Below are 21,936 nucleotides of genomic sequence, written 5' to 3'. Positions count from 1 at the left end.
AGTCATTTCATGGGGGTTGCTACTTGACCCACTTCTGTTTTTCTCAATACATTACAGTTATAGATTCTTTTCATTACCAAACACATATACTTGATAATTAAATTTCTAAAATAAATTATGAAATATGTCAATTTAAACTTTTGTTTCTCCTTTTTTCCTTACATTCTGAAAATAGAAGAAACTTTACATGCATATGGTTTTAATGCTTATAGAGCAATTTATAAATATTTCATTTTGTCAAAATACAACAAAAATACAAATGTTTCATTAATAATTTGCTTATAGATATTTTTTCTACATCATACCATCTTTTTGTTTAAATGCTTCACATCTCTACATGACTATAATTACCATGTTGTTATACTCAGCATTTGAAATCAATCAAGTTGAGTGTTAGCCATGGAGTAAAATAATACAGTATATATGTCAGTAAAGTTTAATTACAATTTCTGCATTTATCTGATTCCAGGTCAACTAAATCCAATGAAATCTCTATTATACTTTATTATATTTTTATTACAGAAAATGTCAAATATATACATAAGAATATTATAATAAACTTCCATATATTTTTACATCCTGCTTCAATAATTATCAACTCATGGTTTGTTTCATTTACACCCATAGCTACTTTCTCCATTTCCCCACCTCCACCCAGATTTGTAACAATTCTCAGACATCATATCATTTCTTCTGTAAATATTTCAATATGTATATTTAAACATGGATTCTTTCTAAACACAACCACAGTGCCATCATTATACCTAAAAAAACAAACATTTCAAATATTCTCAAATATACAGTCAGTGCTCAGTGTTGTATACCTATTTTGCTGTGGTATACAAAAATATTTTTATAGTTTGTATCAATGCCATATAAACAGCAAACAGTATTCTCTTTTGCCACTAGATGGTACTACTGCACAAATTGCAGACATCTTTAAATGATCTCACTGGAGGGACACACCTTGCCTTTCTTTGGGATAAGTAGCTTAATGATTAATAAACATGATTCAAGATTGTACAATGTATTTCAAAATCTGATAAGTGATTTTTTTTGGGGGGGGGGGATAACCATTGTTTTGGATAAACTTTAATCCAGCATAGAGTGCCACTGTTTCCAAGTGTCTTTTTACAAATCAATATTCTAAAAAAAATAAATAAACAAGTCACAGTTTCTGCTCTTTAATAGCTTAAAGTCTCTTAAGGAAAAGAAATGTCAATAATTTCCTTATAAGGTTGCAACTGCTATGATACCATATGCCCAATCCTAAAGACATATGTGGATAGATTAGCAAGAATGTCTTGTAGATGCACATGTTGAGTAATTATCAATTCATGGTTGAATTCAGATATATCTTAAATGTCAATATTCATGATGTATATTATATCACCGGGTAAGTTGTCAACCTGATATTCCATTGTAGAAATTTAAGGGTCTGATTTGTCATTTACTCTGACATTCCACTTCAGCGTGGAGATGGATATAAGGGTAGTGTAAAATGTCTCCTAAAAATGAATTCTGAATTTGTTCAAGTAGTTAAACAAAAACTTAAAAGTCATATCAGAGCTATCCACTAGAAAACAGACATTCAAATAGGCCAGTCAGGAGTTCTCTGCAAAATATACCTCCAAAGTAGATGAAAGAGTAGTCCTGTTGGGAATTTTAAATTGTATATCTTTAAAACTCTTGTCTTATCATGTAAAACAATTTTAGATACACTGTATTGATCAGTGTTAAAATACGAAACTATTCTTTTTTAACCTATTAGATAACTAATTTGGCTGTTTGTAAGGACACCCATAGTTTGTGGTAAGAAAATATGTTTGTTTATAGTCTACCTTATTTCCAAAAGGATTTGAGGTAGATATCTTGGAGATGTATTGTTGCTAGGGAAAAGTTTTTAGAACAGAAATAGGCAATTAAAGCAGAAAAGATTTATACACAGACAAATAGAAAAGTACATATGAGTAAAAAGACTCAACTGTTATGATATTGAATATAAAGGATAAAAGAGGAGCAACAATAGTTCAGTGATATATAGAAGCTTGAAGAATAAGGAAGACCTCAAAATGCACAGAAAAAGGACTCAGAAAAGAATAGACAATGAATCAGAAATAGGAGCAGTGAACAGACAGGAGAATAGGGTCAAGAACCCAGATGTTAAAATAGCCGAGAGGCAGAAAGAACATAAAACAGGAAAAATTTTTGAAGGAGGTAACAGTTTTATAGATGAGTTCCAATTCTATAGTTATTAAGTTCAGTGAGAAGTAAATCTACCTTAGTAATTAAAAATTAAAACAGCTATAAGTCTTAACATCGATTAGTTTGAAATTAGAACATATTTTCTCCATTGCAAACTGAGTATTTTATATCTCTTCTTAGAAGTTACACAGCTTGTCAATGTTATTTGGCAAACCAATTCTAGGGTTTGAAGGTATCATGGAAATCCTCTAGGGAGGTTAGTGCAATGTCTGTATTTTCCTTTGGCAACTTAAAATTAAGTCCAGAAGAGAACCCAAAGGTGATGCAATTTAGCTTGTGACAACACCAGGAATAGGACCAGGTACTGACTTTCATTCAGGACTCTTCCATTAAGGCACCCTGATTTTCTTGATAATCTATCAACACCACATTTAAGTGGCAACAAGATCTGAGAGAGATGGGGAGGAAGGCTATGGGCACCCTGATTTTCTTGATAATCTATCAACACCACATTTAAGTGGCAACAAGATCTGAGAGAGATGGGGAGGAAGGCTATGGGCACCCTGATTTTCTTGACAGTCTATCAACACAGCATTTAAGTGGCAACAAGATCTGACAGAGTTGGGGAGGAAAGCTATCCTATATAATAAAAGCCTAATATGCTAAGTGTCTGGTCGACCATTGAACCAATCAAAGCATGATATGCTAATGATATGCTAAGGTCGCTCAACTGCTCACTATGATGTGCACTGACCACCATAGGGGCAGATGTTCAGACCGGTAGGTTAACTTGCTGCTGGGGTCCGGCCGATCAAGGCTGAATGAGATGGGCTGGACACACCGTGGAGCCCTCCTGCAGTCCCTCCCTGGCTGGCCAACCTCCCGCGTCTCTCCCTGGCCCTGATCGTGCACTGGTGGGGTCCCTTGGTCTGGCTTGCACCCTCTCGCAACCCAGGACTCCCTGGGGGATGTCAGAGAGCCAGTTTCTGCCCGATCCTGCAGTCCAGGCTGAGGGACCCCACTGGTGCATGAATTGGTGCACCGGGCCTCTAGTATTTAATAATTGAGATATATTCTCAAGTTGTGAAGCTAGTTCCTATGAATTACATAGAACACCCAGTCTCAGCAGAGTGATACTAAAGCTTAAAAATAACTTAAAAACTAACTAATTACTGAGATTTTATACTTACTTCTTTATATGACTCACTGGATGAATTCAATACATTTTATTTCCAAGTATAAATGTTAACATTTGTAAGCAAAAGAGTTTACATATTACCACTTAACTTAAAATATACTTTTAAGTAAGTGAAGTACCTAGCCCAAGTTTACAAGAGGGAATACTGAATAAAAATGGATAAACTACAATTAAAAGTCACAATCTTAATACCTTCATATTAGATGCCTCAGTTTCCAGTTTTGTAAGATGATTGGAATTATCTTCTAGCTCTTGCCGAAGATTTGAGTTCTCCATCTTCAGTGCCTCAACTTGCTTTAACAACTGATCATATGAAGCTGCAGCCATCCTTGGCTACCCTTGGACCTATAAGGTTAAAAAGGATTTTGAAATTCACTACTAAAAATATAGTGGCTGCTTGTTTACAAAGAAAGGGATAAAGAAACAAAACTCTTGAGACATTTAATAAGAAGAATTGTGTTAATATGTTAGTTTAGGTCTCAAAACAATATTGTTCAAGTAGTAGCATCTAAGAGGATGAAACAATGGAGTCTTAGTTGAAGACAAACAGGATTAAATTAGAAGAGAACTTGTGTAGTGTCTGAATACATTTGACTTTTCAGAGTAGATGAAATTTTTATTAGGTTAGAATTTTTTCAAGGTTTTAAAGATATTATACCTGGCGTAATAGGCAAAACACTTAGGAAATGTAATTACTGATAAGAAATTTATTTATATTAGCAATACTAACTTATTTCTGAATTTTGTCCGATAGTCACAGAATTTTAGAGTCAGATGGATTAATGAGATTAGCCAGTGCATCCCATCACTAAAGCTAGTCTTAAACACCATGCATGGAGAAGTAGGTCTGAAGTTTCAAGAAGGCCTCATTAAAAGGCAGTCATTTAACAAAGTGAACACAAAGGAGAGCGTTAGATTGAGACTTCAAATCTTCTTTATAAGAGATTGACAAATAAGAATGACTAGTATTGAGTTATTATAATTACTCAAAAGGATGAATATAATAGGCCAAGCTATGGCATATGAGGTATTGGAACCCACTATGCTCAGATTGAGGCCAAAGACACTTAAAGAAAATGAATGATTTTAGGAATATAGCTTGTCAAAGAGAAATTAAACAGAGTCTGGAAGTTAATCACATGACTGTAAAAAGAAGAGGGGAGAAAAGAAAATATATAGAAGACAGCCAGGTAATAAGAGGTTCTTACCAAGAAGAATATTAGAAAGCAAGGAGTTATATGAAGACTAACCAAGTTAGGAAGACTCAGGTTCTCTTTTCAGTTTAATCCCAAGCTCACTTTGGAATAAACAAAATCTGCCTAACACCGTTCTTTTTTTAAAAAAATCCTCACCCAAGATTTTATTTTATTCTGATTTTGTTTTTAGAGAAAGGAAGTGTGGGATGGAGAGGTCAGGGAGGGAGGGAAGGAGAGAGGGGAGAGAGAGGAGAGGAGAAAAGGAGGGCAGGGGAGAGAAGGTGAGGGGAGGGGAGGAGGAAAGGGAAGGGAAGGGAAGAGATCTCCGACCAGGGATTGGACCCGTAACCTTTTGGTGTACGGGATGATGCTCCAAACCACTGAAAACCCGGCTACGGCAATCATAATTCTTTAAGAGTTAAAAATAAGTATTGCAAAATTTGTACTTAAGCAATACTTAAAAGATCTTGACATAAAAAATGTTTCTGTAATAAAATCCACTATACAAACTAAGGCAGACAGGTTATAACACTGGCTAGACATGACAATATTGAGTTCACCAACCAGAAGGCCCGTATCAAGGGAAGTCAAGGGACGCAGGTCTAATCAGTTCTCCAAAGGTTAGAATCTCTGATAAACCTGGTATAACCTATTGACAGCTGAGGACAAAAGGAAGTCCTAGGAGGTAGGGATCACTCACAAAAGTCTTTATGATTGAAAAGAATGTGCACCAGACTTTTATTTGGAGACTTGGGTCTTAACTTCAGGCTTATTTGTGGTTTAACCTTTGCCCCTTCATTTTAATTCATTTTACCAACTGTAAAATGGACATTTACTATCTGCTCTAATATAATTTACAGGGATACCGTTAGAATTAAGTAACAAAAGCAGAATGAAAAGTAAAAGTGTTATGTAAATACAAGTTATATTATGAAAACAGACATGTAACATAACTTCCTTATTAAGACTTAATGTTGATCTACTATTATAAGACCCTGTCCCTCCAACCAATGGACAAGAAGTAAAGAAGTAGTTGAAAAGGATAGAGGAGATGTCACAAAAATGAAGGAGAAAATTTTACCATTAATAAACAGGTCTGGAAATATGTAGCACATTAAAAGCATGTGACAAATGTGGAAATCTGACAGATTTAATAATGTAAGCCCTAAAATTCTTTATTTCAAGTAAAATTTTAACGTGATTTTGCACTAATATAATAAAACAAATTAAGAAGAAAAGTAAGTAACACAGAGATGGGTACAGATAGGCATGCTAAGATATGGAGGATATTACCTTACACAATCACAAAAAGAGCCAGAGGAGCAGAAACTATTAAAAGTGCTCTTTAATAGAGGGGAAAACATTCAACCCTTCAGATGGACAATTAGAACATTCTATCTATCATCTTTGTTTTTCTCTCCAGAATGGCAATCATTAAAGTCACTTATGTTCTAGAAAAAAAATGTTTCATATAATTTTATCAGAAAAACAAGATGTTTCATGGAATAATATTCTAACTTATATTCTTTTAGGATATTGCAGCCATCCCTCCCTAATTCAAAATTGCTTTATGCAAAATTTGAGAAATCAAACATAATTTTATTTTGGAATACCTTTTATACAATCACAAGAATTTTATACCAAATACAGTTTAAATGCAAGTAACTCAACAACATTTTAAAAAATCAAAACTTATAAAATGGGAAGACATCTGAATCTTTTGCTTTGGTGACAGTATACAAATATCCCAATTTTTTTTTTCTATAGTAAAGATGCTAACCATAGAGCAGGTTAAGGGAGAAGAAAGCTTTTACTGTTTTGTCTTAAGGAATGAAAAAAATGTAACTGTCAGTACTTTTAGATAGTATTTTTAGAGAAAAATGCTAACAGAAAGAGAAGAAACCAAAAGAATCAATCACAAAAGACTATTTCTAGTCAACACAAAGAATAAAATTAGAAAGGAATACTATTGGCAGATGATATAATTATATATTTGGAATATCCAAAAAAACCAACTAAATATTGCTATAAGATAATTTAGCAATGTGCTGTAGTACAAAATATAAAAAAATGTTTCCTTTATATATACAAAGAGAAATCAGACAGAAGATGAAATGGGAGGAAAGATCACATTTACAATTTAAAAAATAATAAAATACTTAGGCATAAATTGAACAGTGTCCAAAATGTATGAGGAAAACTGTAAAACACTTCTGAATGATACTAAGGTAGACTTCAACAAAAAGAAAGACATACCTTGTTCTTGTTTATGAAGGTTCAGTAATATAAGGTGCCATTTCTCCCTAAGTTAATTTATAAATTTTACAGTCCCAATAAAAACAAGATACAAAATTTGTTTTCTGCAGCTAGATATTAAAAAAAAACTAACAAGCAAAAATAGGAGAGTAGGAGCAATATACCTACCATATTTTAAAATACCATACAAATACCATACTTTGTAAGTAAAACAGTATATAGTTAACTATACTTTACTAATAAGTTAACTTCGGAGTTTTAATACTTATACTACGATTATGTAAGATGTTAACATTAGGGGAAGCTGAGTGAAGGGCATCTAGGAACTCTCTACTGTTTTCCAACTCTTGTAAATCCAAAGTTACTTAAAAAGAAAAAGTTTTTAAAAAGCTCTGATATTGGCATATGAGTAGATTTACCATTAAAATACAATTTGAAAAATCCAGAAGTAAATATCTGTAAATTTGGGAAGGATGAAAATGCAGCATCACAACATGTGAAAAGACAGACTTTAAATAAGTGGCACTGGGAAACAGGGCAGCCATAAGGAAGAAGAGAAAACTGCATCTATTCCTCAGACTAGGATAAATTGCAAAAACCCCCAGAGATTTGAAAACATTATATGACATCTAAATTATTGAAATAGTCTTGTCTTTAAATTAAAGATTAATTAAATTAAATACACCCTCTTCCAAGGAGGATGCTATGGAGCAAGAAACATTGATTTGTTAATGAGTAAAAGGCATAGTGAGGGCCAACTGGAGTTCTCTGAAGTGATGTCCGTTACTAGACTAGAGTAATAGAATGGGTTCTTAGGGTACTTCAAACAAATGGGAAAGTTTTTATTGGTATAAAAACATAACTACTTTTAAATAAGTAGGAAGCAACCATGCAGTGGAATACTGTACTGGCACTCAAAAGAATGACGTTAATGTAAAAGAACAACAAAAAAGTAAAATAAAAAAAGAAGTATGCTGATCACTATGTTTCATATGGTCTGTCCTGTTCTATAGATTGTATAGATTTAAAGTGTCATTGAAAGGATAAAAAACCAAGTCATTGCCCTAGAAAACAGATCTGAGGTCTGCTGAGAAGAAGCCTTCCTTTTTTTTTTTTAAATTAAATCTTTATTGTTCAGATTATTACATTTGTTCCTGTTTTTTTCCCCCCATAACTACCCTCCTCCCAGTTCCCGCCCCACCCTCCGCCCTCACTCCCCACCCACTGTCCTCATCCATAGGTGCACGATTTTTGTCCAGTCTCTTCCCGCATCTCCCACACCCCTTCCCCCCCCAAGAATAGTCAGTCCATTCCCTTTCTATGTCCCTGATTCTATTATAATCACCAGTTCATTCTGTTCATCAGATTATTTATTCACTTGATTCTTAGATTCACTTGTTGATAGATGCATATTTGTTGTTCATAATTTGTATCTTTACCTTTTTCTTCCTCTTCCTCTTCTTAAAGGATACCTTTCAGCATTTCATATAATACTGGTTTGGTGGTGATGAACTCCTTTAGCTTTTCCTTATCTGTGAAGCTCTTTATCTGCCCTTCAATTCTGAATGACAGCTTTGCTGGATAAAGTAATCTTGGTTGTAGGTTCTTGGTATTCATCACTTTGAATATTTCTTGCCACTCGCTTCTGGCCTGCAAAGTTTCTGTTGAGAAATCAGCTGACAGTCGTATGGGTATTCCCTTGTAGGTAACTGAGTTTCTTTCTCTTGCTGTTTTTAAGATTCTCTCTTTATCTTTTGCTCTTGGCATTTTAATTATGATGTGTCTTGGTGTGGTCCTATTTGGGTTCCTTTTGTTTGGGGTTCTCCGCGCTTCTTGGACCTGTAAGTCCATTTCTTTCACCAGGTGGGGGAAGTTTTCTGTCATTATTTCTTCAAATAGGTTTTCAATATCTTGCTCTCTCTCATCTTCTGGCACCCCTATAATTCTGATGTTGGTACGCTTGAAGCTGTCCCAGAGACTCCTTTCACTATCCTCGCATTTTTGGATTCTTTTTTCATTTTGCTTTTCCGGTTGGGTGTTTTTTGCTTCCTCGCATTTCAAATCATTGACTTGATTCTTGCGCTCCTCTGGTCTGCTGTCAGGAGTCTGTATAATATTCGTTATTTCAGTCCGTGTATGCTTAATTTCTAGTTGGTTCCCCAATATAACATCGAGGGTCTCATTAGTTTTCTTGTAGATCTCATTAAGTTTATCGGCAGCTTCTAAACAGTTCTTGAGAGACCTTAAAAGTGTGGTTCTGAACTCTATATCTTCCATTGACAATTTTGTCCTGTTTCTTTGTCTCCGCATTTTGTTATGCTTCCTTGGTGCACCCCCTAGTGGTCTTTGTGCGCAGTCTTATAGTTAAACCTTGATTGTTGTAGCTAATACCAGGGGGGTTTGACCTCCAGGCCAAGTGGCTATGAGAATCAGCTGTGTCTGCAGTGAGAGAACTTCTGTCCTCTAGGGCGGTGCTAATCTAGCCTTTGCCTGAGGCTATCCGGCAAATGCCTCTGTGCAGGGCTTGGGCGGGGTGGGTAGCACAGGATCAACAGGGTGGGCCGGATAGAGCAGTTATGGTGGCTCTCAGTCCTGTCCCCAGGGGCTCTGCCTCTCTGAGTCCCAGCAACGGCTGCAAACCTCGGAAAGAAAGCTGCACTCGCTCTGACCGAAGCCAGACAGTCCCGCTTCTCCCGTTTGAGTCTGGGTCCCTAAAGACTCACCCAGATCTGGAGCTCAGAGTCTGCGACTCCTTCCTGATTGAAAACGCCAACCTCGCCCTCCGCCACCAGCCCGCTCCGCGCACTCCGCACCTCAGAATTTGACTTCAGCACTGCGCCTCCTCTGAGTGTCCGTATGCGTTTCTCTTTCCTCCTAGTTGTAGGACTTCCACTCAGCCAGCGTTCCTGTGGTTCTGGGTGATGTCTGTTCCGTTTTTTAGTTTCACTTTTGAAGTAGTTGTTCAAGGCAGCAAACTCCGGCGTTAACCTATGCCACCATCTTGGTTCTCCCCCAGCCTTCCTTTTTATTGTATACCCCTTTTTTTTTTTTAATATATTTTATTGATTTTTTACAGAGAGGAAGGGAGAGAGATAGAGAGTCAGAAACATCGATGAGAGAGAAACATCGATCAGCTGCCTCCTGCACATCCCCCACTGGGGATATGCCCGCAACCCAGGTACATGCCCTTGACCGGAATCGAACCCGGGACCCCTCAGTCCGCAGGCCGACGCTCTATCCACTGAGCCAAACCAGTTTCGGCTGTATACCCAACCAAAAAGTTGGTTCTTTGAAAACACTACCTATGATTAGAGAGAAGAACCCAAACATATAAAGTGAACATAATTCTAAGGTGGGAGGTGGAGGGGGGAAATTGATTCAAGAAGAAACAGAAAACCTTAATAGTACTGTAACTTTTGAAAAATTGTAGCAGTATTTTTCCTCTCCTCCTCCCAACACCAATAAACATACAAACAAAACTCCACTAGATAAAAATGGTTTTAGACACCTTCTACCAAAATTTAATAAACAAATCATACCAACTTTATTCAAACTTTCCAAAGAATAAAAATACAGAAAATAATGAGTGTTCGGGGGGTGGGGTGGGGGTGGGTGGGGGGGTGGGGTGGGGGGTTAATGGGGGGGACGAGGACACATTTGTAATACCTTAACTAACAAAGAATTAAAAAAAATACAGAAAATATCTCCCCAATGCATTTTATAATGCCATTATAATTGCAATATAAAATCAAAGGAAGTGTGAAAAAGAATGATTGTAGACTAGTATCATTCATGAATATTGATACAAAGGTCCTAAACAAAATATCACAGAACAGAATACAATATACAGTAAAGAAACTCTAGCAGGGTCAAGCCGAGTTCACCCAGAAATGTAAGGACTGTTTAACATAGATCGCTTATATGTATCATCCACTGCATTAAAACATTAAAGGAGAGCCCTAGCTGGTGTGGGTCAGTAGATAGAGCATTGGCCTGTGGTCTGAAGGGTCCTGGTGTGATACCTGGTCAGGGGACATGCCCAGGTTGCGGGCTTGGTCCCCAGTGTGGAGTATGCAGGAGGCAGTTGATCAATGTTTCTCTCTCATCATTAATGTTTCTAGCTCTCTCTGCCTCTCCCTTTCTCTCTGAAATCAATAAAAAAATTTTTTTAAAAATTAAAGGAGAAAAACCTTTATGATAATCTCCATAGATAAAAAAACTAACATTTGATAAAAGCTATCTGTTCAAGATAAAAACTCTCAATAAAGTGCAAATAGAAGAGAAACTGCCAAAAACCTACAGTAAATAACACTGTTTACAGTGAAATGGAGAGGCATTCTTTTAAAAACCAAAAACAATTAAAGATCTCTACTATTGCACCACTTTTACTCAACACAATCCTGTAAGTCCTAACTAGCACAGTCAATGGTTAAAAAGGAAAGAGTAATGATTGGAAAGGAGAAAATAAAACAGAAAAATCTTAAGAAATATGAAAATGTATCAAGGTTGTCAGATAAAAAAATCAATATACAAAAAAATCTGTTTTAATTCCAAGCCAAACACATCGTATGCATTTTTTATTATTTTCCCTTCTACTTCTCATTCTCTTTTCTACCAAGGAACCATACGTGGTGACATTCAGTTTCCTGTTTGCTATATTTCCCCCCATCTTTTCCTTTTCTTACATTCTGTAAATGGCTATATACATTGACTGGATTCCATTTAAGCCCATCCCAAATGAGGGTAAGCTCTAAGATGGCTAATTACCTGAACAGGCGTTGGCAAACATTTTCTGCAAGGGTCAGGTGATAAATAAGGCTTTGTGGGCCACATGATTTCTATTGCAACTACTTGACTTTGTGGCTGTCACACAAAAGCAGCCACAAATATGTAATAAATGGGCATGACCTGTTCCAGTAAAACTTAGTTTACATAAACAGTGGCAATTTGCAGACCCCTGGCACAGAGCATGAATTCCCAATTCTGGTTTTCAATACCCCAAAGTAGCCCAAATAATTTCAAAGGCTATTGAGAAATTCTCAACATTTGTATTTTACTTTAAAAAAATCCTCCCCCAGGATGTTTACTGATTTTTAGAGAGAAGAAGGGAGAGAGAAAGAAACAATGATGTGAGAGAGAAACATGGATCAGTAGCCTCCCGTACGTGTCCTGACCAGAGATGGAACCCGCAACCTAGGTATGTACCCTGACTGGGAATCAAACCTGCAACTTTTGCGGTTCTCAACCTGTGGGTTGCGAACAATGAAAATACATCCTGCATGCCAGATATTTACATTACAATTCATAACAGTAGCAAAATTACAGTTATGAAGTAGCAACGAAAATAATTTTATGGCTGGGGGTCACCACAACATGAGGAACTGTATTAAAGGGTCGCGGCATTAGGAAGGTTGAGAACCACTGGCAGGGACAACACTCCAACCAATCAAGCTACTCAGCCAGGGCTACTATTTTACTTTTAAGTGAGAGGAAGTTTTAAGGTCCTTGATTATTTTTCAACAATAATTTTTAATTTCCACTATTTCCCCATCTTCCAGAAATCTGTTGCAATCTTGACTTGGCTTCCTCTCACTCTATGACATTGTATATACATTATCTTTAAAAAAAATTTTTTTACTATCACTTTGATGGGGTCTTAGGAGAAAGAGGTGGTAAATGTGAATGACTAATTAGCGTGCATCAGAAATTGTTTATACATTAAAATATTTAATTCACATGGAATTTTAATTTTTGTATATGGTACAAGTATAGCTAATTTTATTGTCTTCCACATGGATAACCAATTACTAGTACATCAGCACTATTTTTCACATTAATCTGTAAGATAATTTTGTCTCTTCCAATTATTTATACTTCATTTCTTTTTCTTGTCTTATTGTTAGCTTAAAACTTCAAAATAATTTTGAACAATAGTGATCTTATTCCTGACTTTAATAGGAATAGCTTAGTATTTCACTATGTAATAGAATTCAGTAACTATTTTTTAACATGTTTAGGTATTTTCCTTTTATTTTAAATTTATTGGGAGTGGCTTTTAAATGCTTTTTTCCCCCCAAGATACCTTCTGATATAGCATATAATCATACAATTTTTTCTTTTAATTTGTTGATGCTGTCAATTATAAGATTTTCTCATTTTGACTCTGTCTCCATTCCTGCAATAAACCATACGTTGTTCATGTTTTATTATTTTACTTTTGTTCATTTTTCAATATTTAACTTGAAATTTTTATGAGAAACCAATATATATATTTAGATTTTTATAGTATTTTAAAATAAGGTTTTGAATTAAGTTTACACTAAGTTTATAAAATGAATTGGTAGGTTTCTCATCGTAATCTTATATGGTTTAGAATAATCTGAATAACTTATCTATTCTTTGAAAATCAGCTAGAATTGAGATCAGAAGGTATACTTTTAGCAAAAAGGTTTTTAAGTGTTTTAAAATTTCTATGTGGTTTAGATGTATTTTCTTAATCTTCTTGTATCAGCATGACGTATTAATAGTTCACCAAGAAATTATTCATTCCCTCTAGCTTTTCACGTTTATTACAACAGAGTTAGATATGTTCTCTTATTTTAAAATTTGTCTCCTTTCCCATTCATGCATTTTTTGTTTTGTCTTTTGTTCCCTTAACCAGGTTTTATAGGGTTTCATCTATTTATTGGTCTTTATAAAAAACAAAAAACTTACAGTGTACATATCTTTTCCACTACTTTGTTTTCTATCTTTTTTCACTTCTGCATTTATCTTTACTAATCATATCCTTTATTTCCATTGTGTGTTTTTTAAAATTAACCACCCTCTAATTATTCCATTTTACTTTGGTGCGTTTTGTTTTCCCAGCTTTAAAACAAGGCTTATATCTACAATTTAGCATCTGTAATTCCCATTAAAGTTTTACTTAGTGACAGCCACAAAAAGATAAATACATGCAAGAATAAACAGGAAGAGTGCTTTATCAATCAGAGAGGGCAAAGAACAGAAAGAGAGTGCACAAATTCAGAATATGTCCAAGGTGACTTTCCCATTAAAAAAATAAGATGATGGATTTCTCTCTATGTCTATACAATTCAAATCAACAAATATTTGAAAACTTATTATTCATAAGACACCATGCAAATAATATAAAGAGGTTTTTTGGGTTGAATGTGTACCCCAAAGAGATATGCTGAATCACAGGTAGGTAAACACTGGTACCTGTGAATTTGACCTTTTTTGGAAAGAAGGTCTTTGTAGATATAATCAACAGGTTAAGATGAGGTCTTACTGGATTAGGCCCGAAATGCAATGATCGGTATTCTTTAAGAAGACCATGTAAAGAAACAAGACACAGAGACATCAGAAAAACATCATGTAACAATGGAGGCAGAAATTGGAGTGAGGCAGCTGCAAGCCAAGGAATGTCAAAAATTGCCAGCAACCACCCAAAGTTAGGGAGAGAGGCATGGAAAAGAATCTTGATTCTTTAGCATCCCCAGAAGGAACCAACTTTGTTAACACTTTGATTTCAGACATTTAACCTCCAGAACTATGAAAGAATAGATTTCTATAGTTTTAAGCCACTCGTCTGTGGTACTTTTGTCACAACAGCCCTACAAAACTAACAGAGGGGAAACAGCTAAGGTGACCATTATATATTATACTAGAGGCCCAGTGCACAAAATTCGTGCATGGGGGGAGGGGGTTTCCCTCAGCCCGGCCTGTACCCTCTTGCAATCCAGGACCCCTCGGGGATGTCCAACTAACCATTTAGGTTGGACATCCCTCTCGCAATCCGGGACTGCTGGCTCCTAACCGCTCGCCTGCCTGTCTGATTGCCCCTAACCATTCTGCCTGCCTCCTGATTGCTCCTAACCACTCGCCTGCCTGCCAGCCTGATTGCCCCTAACCACTCTGCCTGCCTGATGGCCTCTAACCACTCCCTGCCCTAATTGCCCCTAACTGCTCACCTGCCTGCCTGATCACCCCTAACCACCTCTGCCTTGACCCCCAACACTGCGGTTTCGTCAGGAAGGTCGTTCGGCTGTCTGGTCTAATTAGCATTTACGCTTTTATTATTATAGATTACTGTTTAAACAAATCTGGTATATGAAAGTCTGTATCTACTCAACAGTAACATTCATTCACAAAGTGTAAGTAACAAGAAAACCCAAAACTCCAGCTTAAAACAAATTAAAAACTGAATGTGCATGCCTTTAGTAGAGAGAATGAATAATGGCCCTGCAAAAATATCCACTTCCTAATCCCTGAATGTGTTACCTTATATGGCTAAAGAAATTTTACAGATGTGATTAAATTAAGGATCCTGATATGGGGAGATTTTCCTTAATTATATGGGTGGATCGAATGCAATCACAAGTCTCTTTATTAGAAGTAACTAAATCCAGCAACACAAGAGGAGATAAATTAAGTTCCACCTTCATTCAACAACCAAAGGTAGTGTGAAAAAGAATGATTGTAGGCACTGCTTTTGCTCATTAAGGATTGTAATAAGCAAAGGCAGGAGGGCCAGAATCAGAGAATATGTGACAAAAGAAGCAGAGGGTCAGAGTCAGGGAGAGATTTAGTATGCTGCTGGCATGGAAGATGGAGGAAGGGGCCACAAGCCAGAGTGCAGGTGGCCACGAGAAGCTGGAAAAACTGTGAGAAAACAGATTCTCCCCTATAGCCTCTGGAGGAAGTACAACATTGCTGCTATTGTGATTTTGGTCCGGTGAAAGCCATTTCAGACTTCTGATTTGTGTTGTTTTAAATCACTGTTTGTGATAATTATTTATAACAGCTATAGGAAAAAATGCCCTATGATCCAGTGATCTCTCTGCTAGGGATAAATTCCAGTGCAATCTTCTCATTGGTCCATGGAGTAATCTTAAAATATATTCACAATTTCTTTGACTCTACACTTTCAAAAGGTGGAGCTTAATTTATTCCTCTTGTGTTGCTGGATTTAGTTACTTCTAATAAAGAGAATATGATAGAAGTGATGATGTGTTACCTCTGAGACTATGTCATAAGTGGCTTCCTTCTTGCTCTTTCTCGCTATGATCATTGGAGGAAGCCAGCTGCCATGTCAGTAAGACACTCAAGCAGCAAGGTGGAGAGGCTCATGTCAAGAAACTGAAGCCTCCTACCAATGACCAGGAGAAACAAACTAAGTAAGTGAGCTATCTTGGAAATGGATCCTCCAGTTTAGTCGAGCCTTCAGATGACTGTGGCCCTGGCTGACAAAAACTTCATGAGAGATTCTGAGCCAGAATAGTGACAGATACTACAGAACACTATACAGCAGAGTCAGCACCAAATAAAGTAAAAGCGATCTTAAAAACTACTGAATTTAAAATGGTCAAAAATTATGTAAATTAAAGATATAAATTTGGGAACATATCCCTAAGAAGTGAAAGCAGGGACTCAAACAGTATCTTCACAGCAAAGGTATTCACAATAGTCAAAAGGCAGAAATAACCCAAGGGTCTATCGACACATGAACAGATAAACAAATGCAGTATATACATATACAATAGAATGTTACTCAGCCTTACAAAGAAAGGAAATTCTGATACATACTCTAACATGGATGAACTGAAGATATTATTCCAAGTGAAATTAGCCAGACATAAAAAGGCAAATATTGTATTATTCCTCTTATATGAGGTTCCTAAGGATGTCAAATTCCTAGACAGAAAGTAGAATGGTTTTTGTCAGGGTCTAGAGCAGTGGTTCTCAACCTTCCTAATGCCGCGACCCTTTAATACAGCTCCTCATGTTGTGGTGACCCCCAACCATAAAATTATTTTCGTTGTTACTTCATAACTGTAATTTTGCTACTGTTATGAATCATAATGTAAATATCTGATAGGCAGGATGTATTTTCATTGTTACAAACTGAACATAATTAAAGCATAGTGATTAATCACAAAAACAATATGTAATTATATGGGTGTTTTCCGATGGTCTTAGGCGACCCCTGTGAAAGGGTCGTTCGACCCCCAAAGGGGTTGCGACCCACAGGTTGAGAACTGCTGGTGTAGAGGGAGGGAAATATAGGGAGTTATTGTTTAACGGGTACAGAGTTTCAGTTGGGCAAGATGAAAAAGTTCTAGGGATGAATGGTGGTACATTCACAACACTATGAATGTATTGACCACATAACATGTATGTATATATATGTATTTTAATGGTCAAGATGGTAAATTTTATGAAGTACATTTTACAATAGAAAACTCATTAACCGTAAAAAAAACAACCATACAAAATGATACCAAATATTTCACAAGAATTAATGCATATTTAAGAAGACATTTGAATGAGTGCTTGTAAAGGAAATCGGAGAGGGTATGGAAATAAAGGGGAGAATACTTACCTTATAAAGACTGATTATGTCATTATTTGATTTACAAAAAAATATTAAAATTTTGATTATTTATTGATTTGAGACAGAGATATCAATTTGTTGTTCCACTTATTTACACATTCATTGGTTGAGGGTTTTTTTTCTGTTCATCAGATTATTCACTTGATTTTTATTTTTTTTATTTTTATTTTTTTAAAATATATTTTATTGATTTTTTACAGAGAGGAAGGGAAAGAGATAGAGAGTTAGAAACATCGATGAGAGAGAAACATCAATCAGCTGCCTCCTGCACATCTCCCGCTGGGGATATGCCCGCAACCCAGGTACATGCCCTCGACCGGAATCGAACCTGGGACCTTTCAGTCCGCAGGCCGACGCTCTATCCACTGAGCCAAACCGGTTTCGGCTCACTTGATTTTTAGATTCACTTGTTGATAGATATGTATTTGTTGTTCATAATTTGTATCTTTACCTTTTTCTTCTTCTTCTTCTTTTTAAAGGATACTTTCAGCATTTCATATAATACTGGTTTGGTGGTGATGAACTTATCTGTGAAACTCTTTATCTGACCTTTAATTCTGAATGATAGTTTTGCTCGGTAAAGTAATCTTGGTTGTAGGTTCTTGCTATTCATCACTTTGAATATTTCTTGCCACTCCCTTCTGGCCTGCATAGTTTCTGTTGAGAAATCAGCTGACAGTCGTATGGGTACTCCCTTGTAGGTAACTGACTGTCTTTCTCTTGCTGCTTTTAAGATTCTCCCTTTGTCTTTTGCTCTTGGCATTTTAATTATGATGTGTCTTGGTGTGGTCCTCTTTGGATTCCTTTTGTTTGGGGTTCTCTGCGCTTCCTGGACTTGTAAGTCTATTTCTTTCACCAGGTAGGGGAAGTTTTCTGTCATTATTTCTTCAAATAGGTTTTCAATATCTTGCCCTCTCTCTTCTTCTGGAACTCCCATAATTCGGATGTTGGAAGCCTGAAGTTGTCCCAGAGGCTCCTTACACTATCTTCATATTTTTGGATTCTTTTTTCTTTTCCAGTTGGGTGTTTTTTGCTTCTTTGTATTTCAAATCTTTGACTTGAGTCTGGTGATCCTCTAGTCTGCTGTTGGGAGTCTGTATAATATTCTTTATTTCAGTCACTGTATGCTTAATTTCTAGTTGGTCCTTTTTCATATCCTCGAGGGTCTCACTAAATTTATCAGTGGTTTCTAGAAAATTCCTGAAAAACGTTATAACTGTGGTTTTGAACTCTATATCCAGTAGTTTGCTTTCCTCCATTTCTGTCATTTGTGACCTGTTTCTTTGTCTCCGCATTTTGGCTGCTTCCCTGTGTTGATAGAATAGCTTTCTGTGCTAGGTGTCCTATAGGGCCCAGTGGCTCAGCCTCCCCAATTACCTGAGGTGGACACTCTTGGTGCACCCCTTTGTGGGCTGTGTGCACAGTCTTGTTGTAGTTAAGCCTTGATTGTTTTAGGTATCACTGGCAGGAAATGACCTCCAGGCCAATTGGCTGTGAGAATCATCTGTGAATAGGGTGGGAGAACTTCTGTGCTGGAGACACCCTTCTGGGGCAATACTTGCTTCAGTGGAGCTTTGGTGCTCACTGAGTATGCCCCCTGAGTGTGTTCCTTATGGACCTGAGGAGTTGTAATCTGGATGGTCCCACTCTGACCACTGTGTACACTGGCTCTTGGGTCTCTAAGGACGTGCTAATTTAGCCTCTACCTGAGGCTACCCAGCAGGAGCTACGGAGAGATCTGCAGATTCCTCTTCTTTGTTTGGGGTTTGGAGATGCCCAGATGAGGCCCAGCTGTGAAGCAGTGCAAGCTGCTGTGGGGCCTTGGGCCTTCTCTTGGATGTTCTGGGTCTGTCTGACCCAGCTGCAGTTTGTTAGGTAATTTTAGATTGCAAAGGGCCAGGCCATTCATATGCAAAAGCCTCTGCGTGCAGCTTGGGTGGGGCGGGGTCTCAGGGAATCAACAGAGCGGAGCAAACAGCTATGGCTGATCCTCAGCTATGCCCTAAGAGGCCCCGGGTCTCAGTGTCCCGCAGTAATTGCTGCAAGCACCTCTGAGAGAAAGCCGCCCTCGAGTTCCGCCTGATGCCAGACAGTCCAGTTTCTCCCTGTATGGTTCTGGGACCCCAGAGACTCGCCCGGAACTGGAGTTCAGAGCAGTCAGGAGCTTGAGACTCCCTCCCAATTGAAAAAGACAACCGCGTCCTCAGTTGCCAGCCCTATCCGCATGCACCTCTGTACCTCTGCACTTTACTTCCGGACCTCCTCTGAGTCTCAGTGTGCTTTTCTCTTTCCTTCTAGTTGTAGAATTTTCACTCAGCCAGCCTTCCTTTGGTTCTGGATGATGTCCGTTTTGTCTTTTAGTTGTATTTTTGAAGTGGTTGAGCGAGGCAGCAATTTCAGGTGTTTAACCTATGCCGCCACCTTGATTTCTCCCCATTGGTTGATTCTTGTATGTGCCCTGACTGGGGATTAAGCCTGAAACCTTGATGTTTTGAGACAACACTCTAACCAATTACTATCAGCTAGGGCTAAAAAAAAAAACCCCAATTTTTAAAGAACATATCCCATATAATAAAGAGGTAATATGCAAATTGACCATCACTCCAACACACAAGATGGCCACACCCATGTGGACACAAGATGGCCTGCAGGGGAGGGCAGTTGGGGGGACCAGGCCTGCAGGGGAGGGCAGTTGGGAGGGACCAGGCCTGCAAGGGAGGGCAATTGGGGGCGATCAGGCCTGCAGGGAAGAGCAGTTAGGGGTGATCGGGCCGGCAGAGGAGAGCAATTGGGGGTGACCAGGCCTGCAGGGGAGGACAGTTGGGAGTAACTGCAGGCCTGGTCCCCCCCAACTGCCCTCCCCTACAGGTCCCCCCCCCCCGAACTGCCCTCCCCTGCAGGCCATCTTGTGTCCACATGGGTGTGGCTATCGTGTGTGTTGGAGTGATGGTCAATTTGCATATTACCTCTTTATTATATGGGATATGTTCTTTAAAAATTGGGGGGTTCTTTAAAAATTGGTGGGGGGGACTCAGGCCTGCAGGGGAGGGTAGTTGGGGGTGACCAAGCCAGCAGGGGAGAGCAGTTAGGGGTGACTGGGCCAGCAGGGGAGGGCAGTTGGGGGCGACCAGGTGGCAGGGTAGGGCAGTTAGGGGCAATTGGGCCGGCAGGGGAGCAGTTAGGCATCGATCATGCTGGCAGGGGAGTGGTTAGGGGGTGATCAGGCTGGCAGGCAGAAGCGGTTAGGGGCAATCAGGCAGGAGAGCAGCTGGGAGCCAGCAGTCCTGGATTGTGAGAGGGACATCCCTCGAGGGGTCCTAGATTGTAGAGGGTGCAGGCTGGGCTGAGGGACACACCCCCCTCCGTGCACAAATTTTGTATACCAGGCCTCTAATCTATATATATAAAAGCCTAAGCGACCAAACAACCGGCCGCTATGACACACACTGACCACCAGGGGCAGATGCTCAACTCAGGAGCTGCCCCTGATGGTCAGTGCGCTCCCACAACAGGAGTGCTGCTCAGCTGACTAGCCCATCCCAGCGGCCCACCTCACTCCCTCAGTAGTCCTGCTGGTCCAATCTCTGGAGAATGGGCCAGGCACTGACGGACCAGCACCACTGGCACAATCCTGACAGTGCCGCTGGCCTCCTGGAAGTCAGTTTTGGGCCCTGCGGCCACTTCCCCTCCCTAGACGCTCCACAAGGAAGAAACGATATAAAAGCAGCTGCCAGGTGGTTCCCAGCAACCGGCACAAACGTTAGAGGGATGTATCCGGATCCCGGGCTGGCAAGGGCGTTCCACTGCCCGCCCGGAGGGCCCATCACGTCCCAGCCCCCCAAAACCCCTCTTGGGGCGGGTGCCAGATGCAGGGCTCATGGCTGGCGAGCTCCGCTGCAGTGGCGTGAGCCTCTCCTGATCAGGACTGACTGGGCACGAGCCTGTGGCAGGTGCAGCAGTGCTGGGATGAGCGGGAGCGACAGGCAGGAACAGCAGGCAGTGTTGAGACTGTCGGTTTTGGCCCAATCCCCACAGGCCATGCCAAAGGACCCTACCCGTGCATGAATATTGTGCACCAGGCCTCTACTATGTTATATAATACTAGAGGCTCGATGCACGAAATTCGTGCAAGGGCCTTGGCCCTGATCCCTGCCCGCCACCGCGGCCCTTGCCTGCTGCGGCTTTGTCCGGAAGGATGTCTGATCTAATTAGCACATTACCCTTTTATTATTATAGATACTTGAGTCCCGGTGCACAAAATTCATGCATGGGTAGGGTCCCTAGGCCTGGCCAGTGATTCGGGCCGATTAGGGCCTTCTGGCTGCCGGTCAGGGCCTCCCTTCTCTGGCTGCCAGCCAGAGCCTTCCTTTGTTCCACGCTGCCCCCTGGTGGTCAGCACACATCATAGAGAGCAATCAAACTCGCAGTCGGTCGAACTCCCGAGAGGACACTTTGCATATTAGGCTTTTATAGATAGATAGATAGATAGATAGATAGATAGATAGATAGATAGGTAGACATTCCACCTGTACCAAAAGAAGAGCTGGTGTACCTTTCTAGTAGTTGACCCTAGAGAAATCAAGGACCACAGATTATTGACCATTAAAACTAGAAGATGTAGAAATCACTTCAACTAACATTCTCATTTTACATTCAAGACACTTAATATACTTCAAAAGTAATCT

At 38.9% G+C, this 21,936-nt stretch overlaps 1 protein-coding gene across 11 annotated transcripts in view; it reads right to left on the bottom strand.

Moving 5' to 3' along the window:
• The window catches only part of APC (APC regulator of WNT signaling pathway), a 107,524-nt gene that overhangs the window by 60,903 nt on the left and 24,685 nt on the right, over positions 1-21,936 (bottom strand). For 8 of the 11 annotated variants that reach the window (XM_081090184.1, XM_081090187.1, XM_081090189.1 and 5 more), the window contains one exon: positions 3,596-3,748. The exons of the other annotated variants lie outside the window; for them this stretch is intronic. In XM_081090184.1, coding sequence (XP_080946310.1) covers positions 3,596-3,730 — 135 coding nt within the window. In that variant the 5' untranslated portion in view covers positions 3,731-3,748. The remainder of the gene's footprint in view (positions 1-3,595; positions 3,749-21,936) is intronic. 11 annotated transcript variants of the gene reach the window in all.

The sequence above is a fragment of the Myotis nattereri genome, assembly GCF_964212035.1.
Source record: "Myotis nattereri genome assembly, chromosome: 4".
Taxonomy (NCBI): Eukaryota; Metazoa; Chordata; class Mammalia; order Chiroptera; family Vespertilionidae; genus Myotis; species Myotis nattereri.
This window is presented reverse-complemented; position numbering and strand designations above follow the sequence as displayed.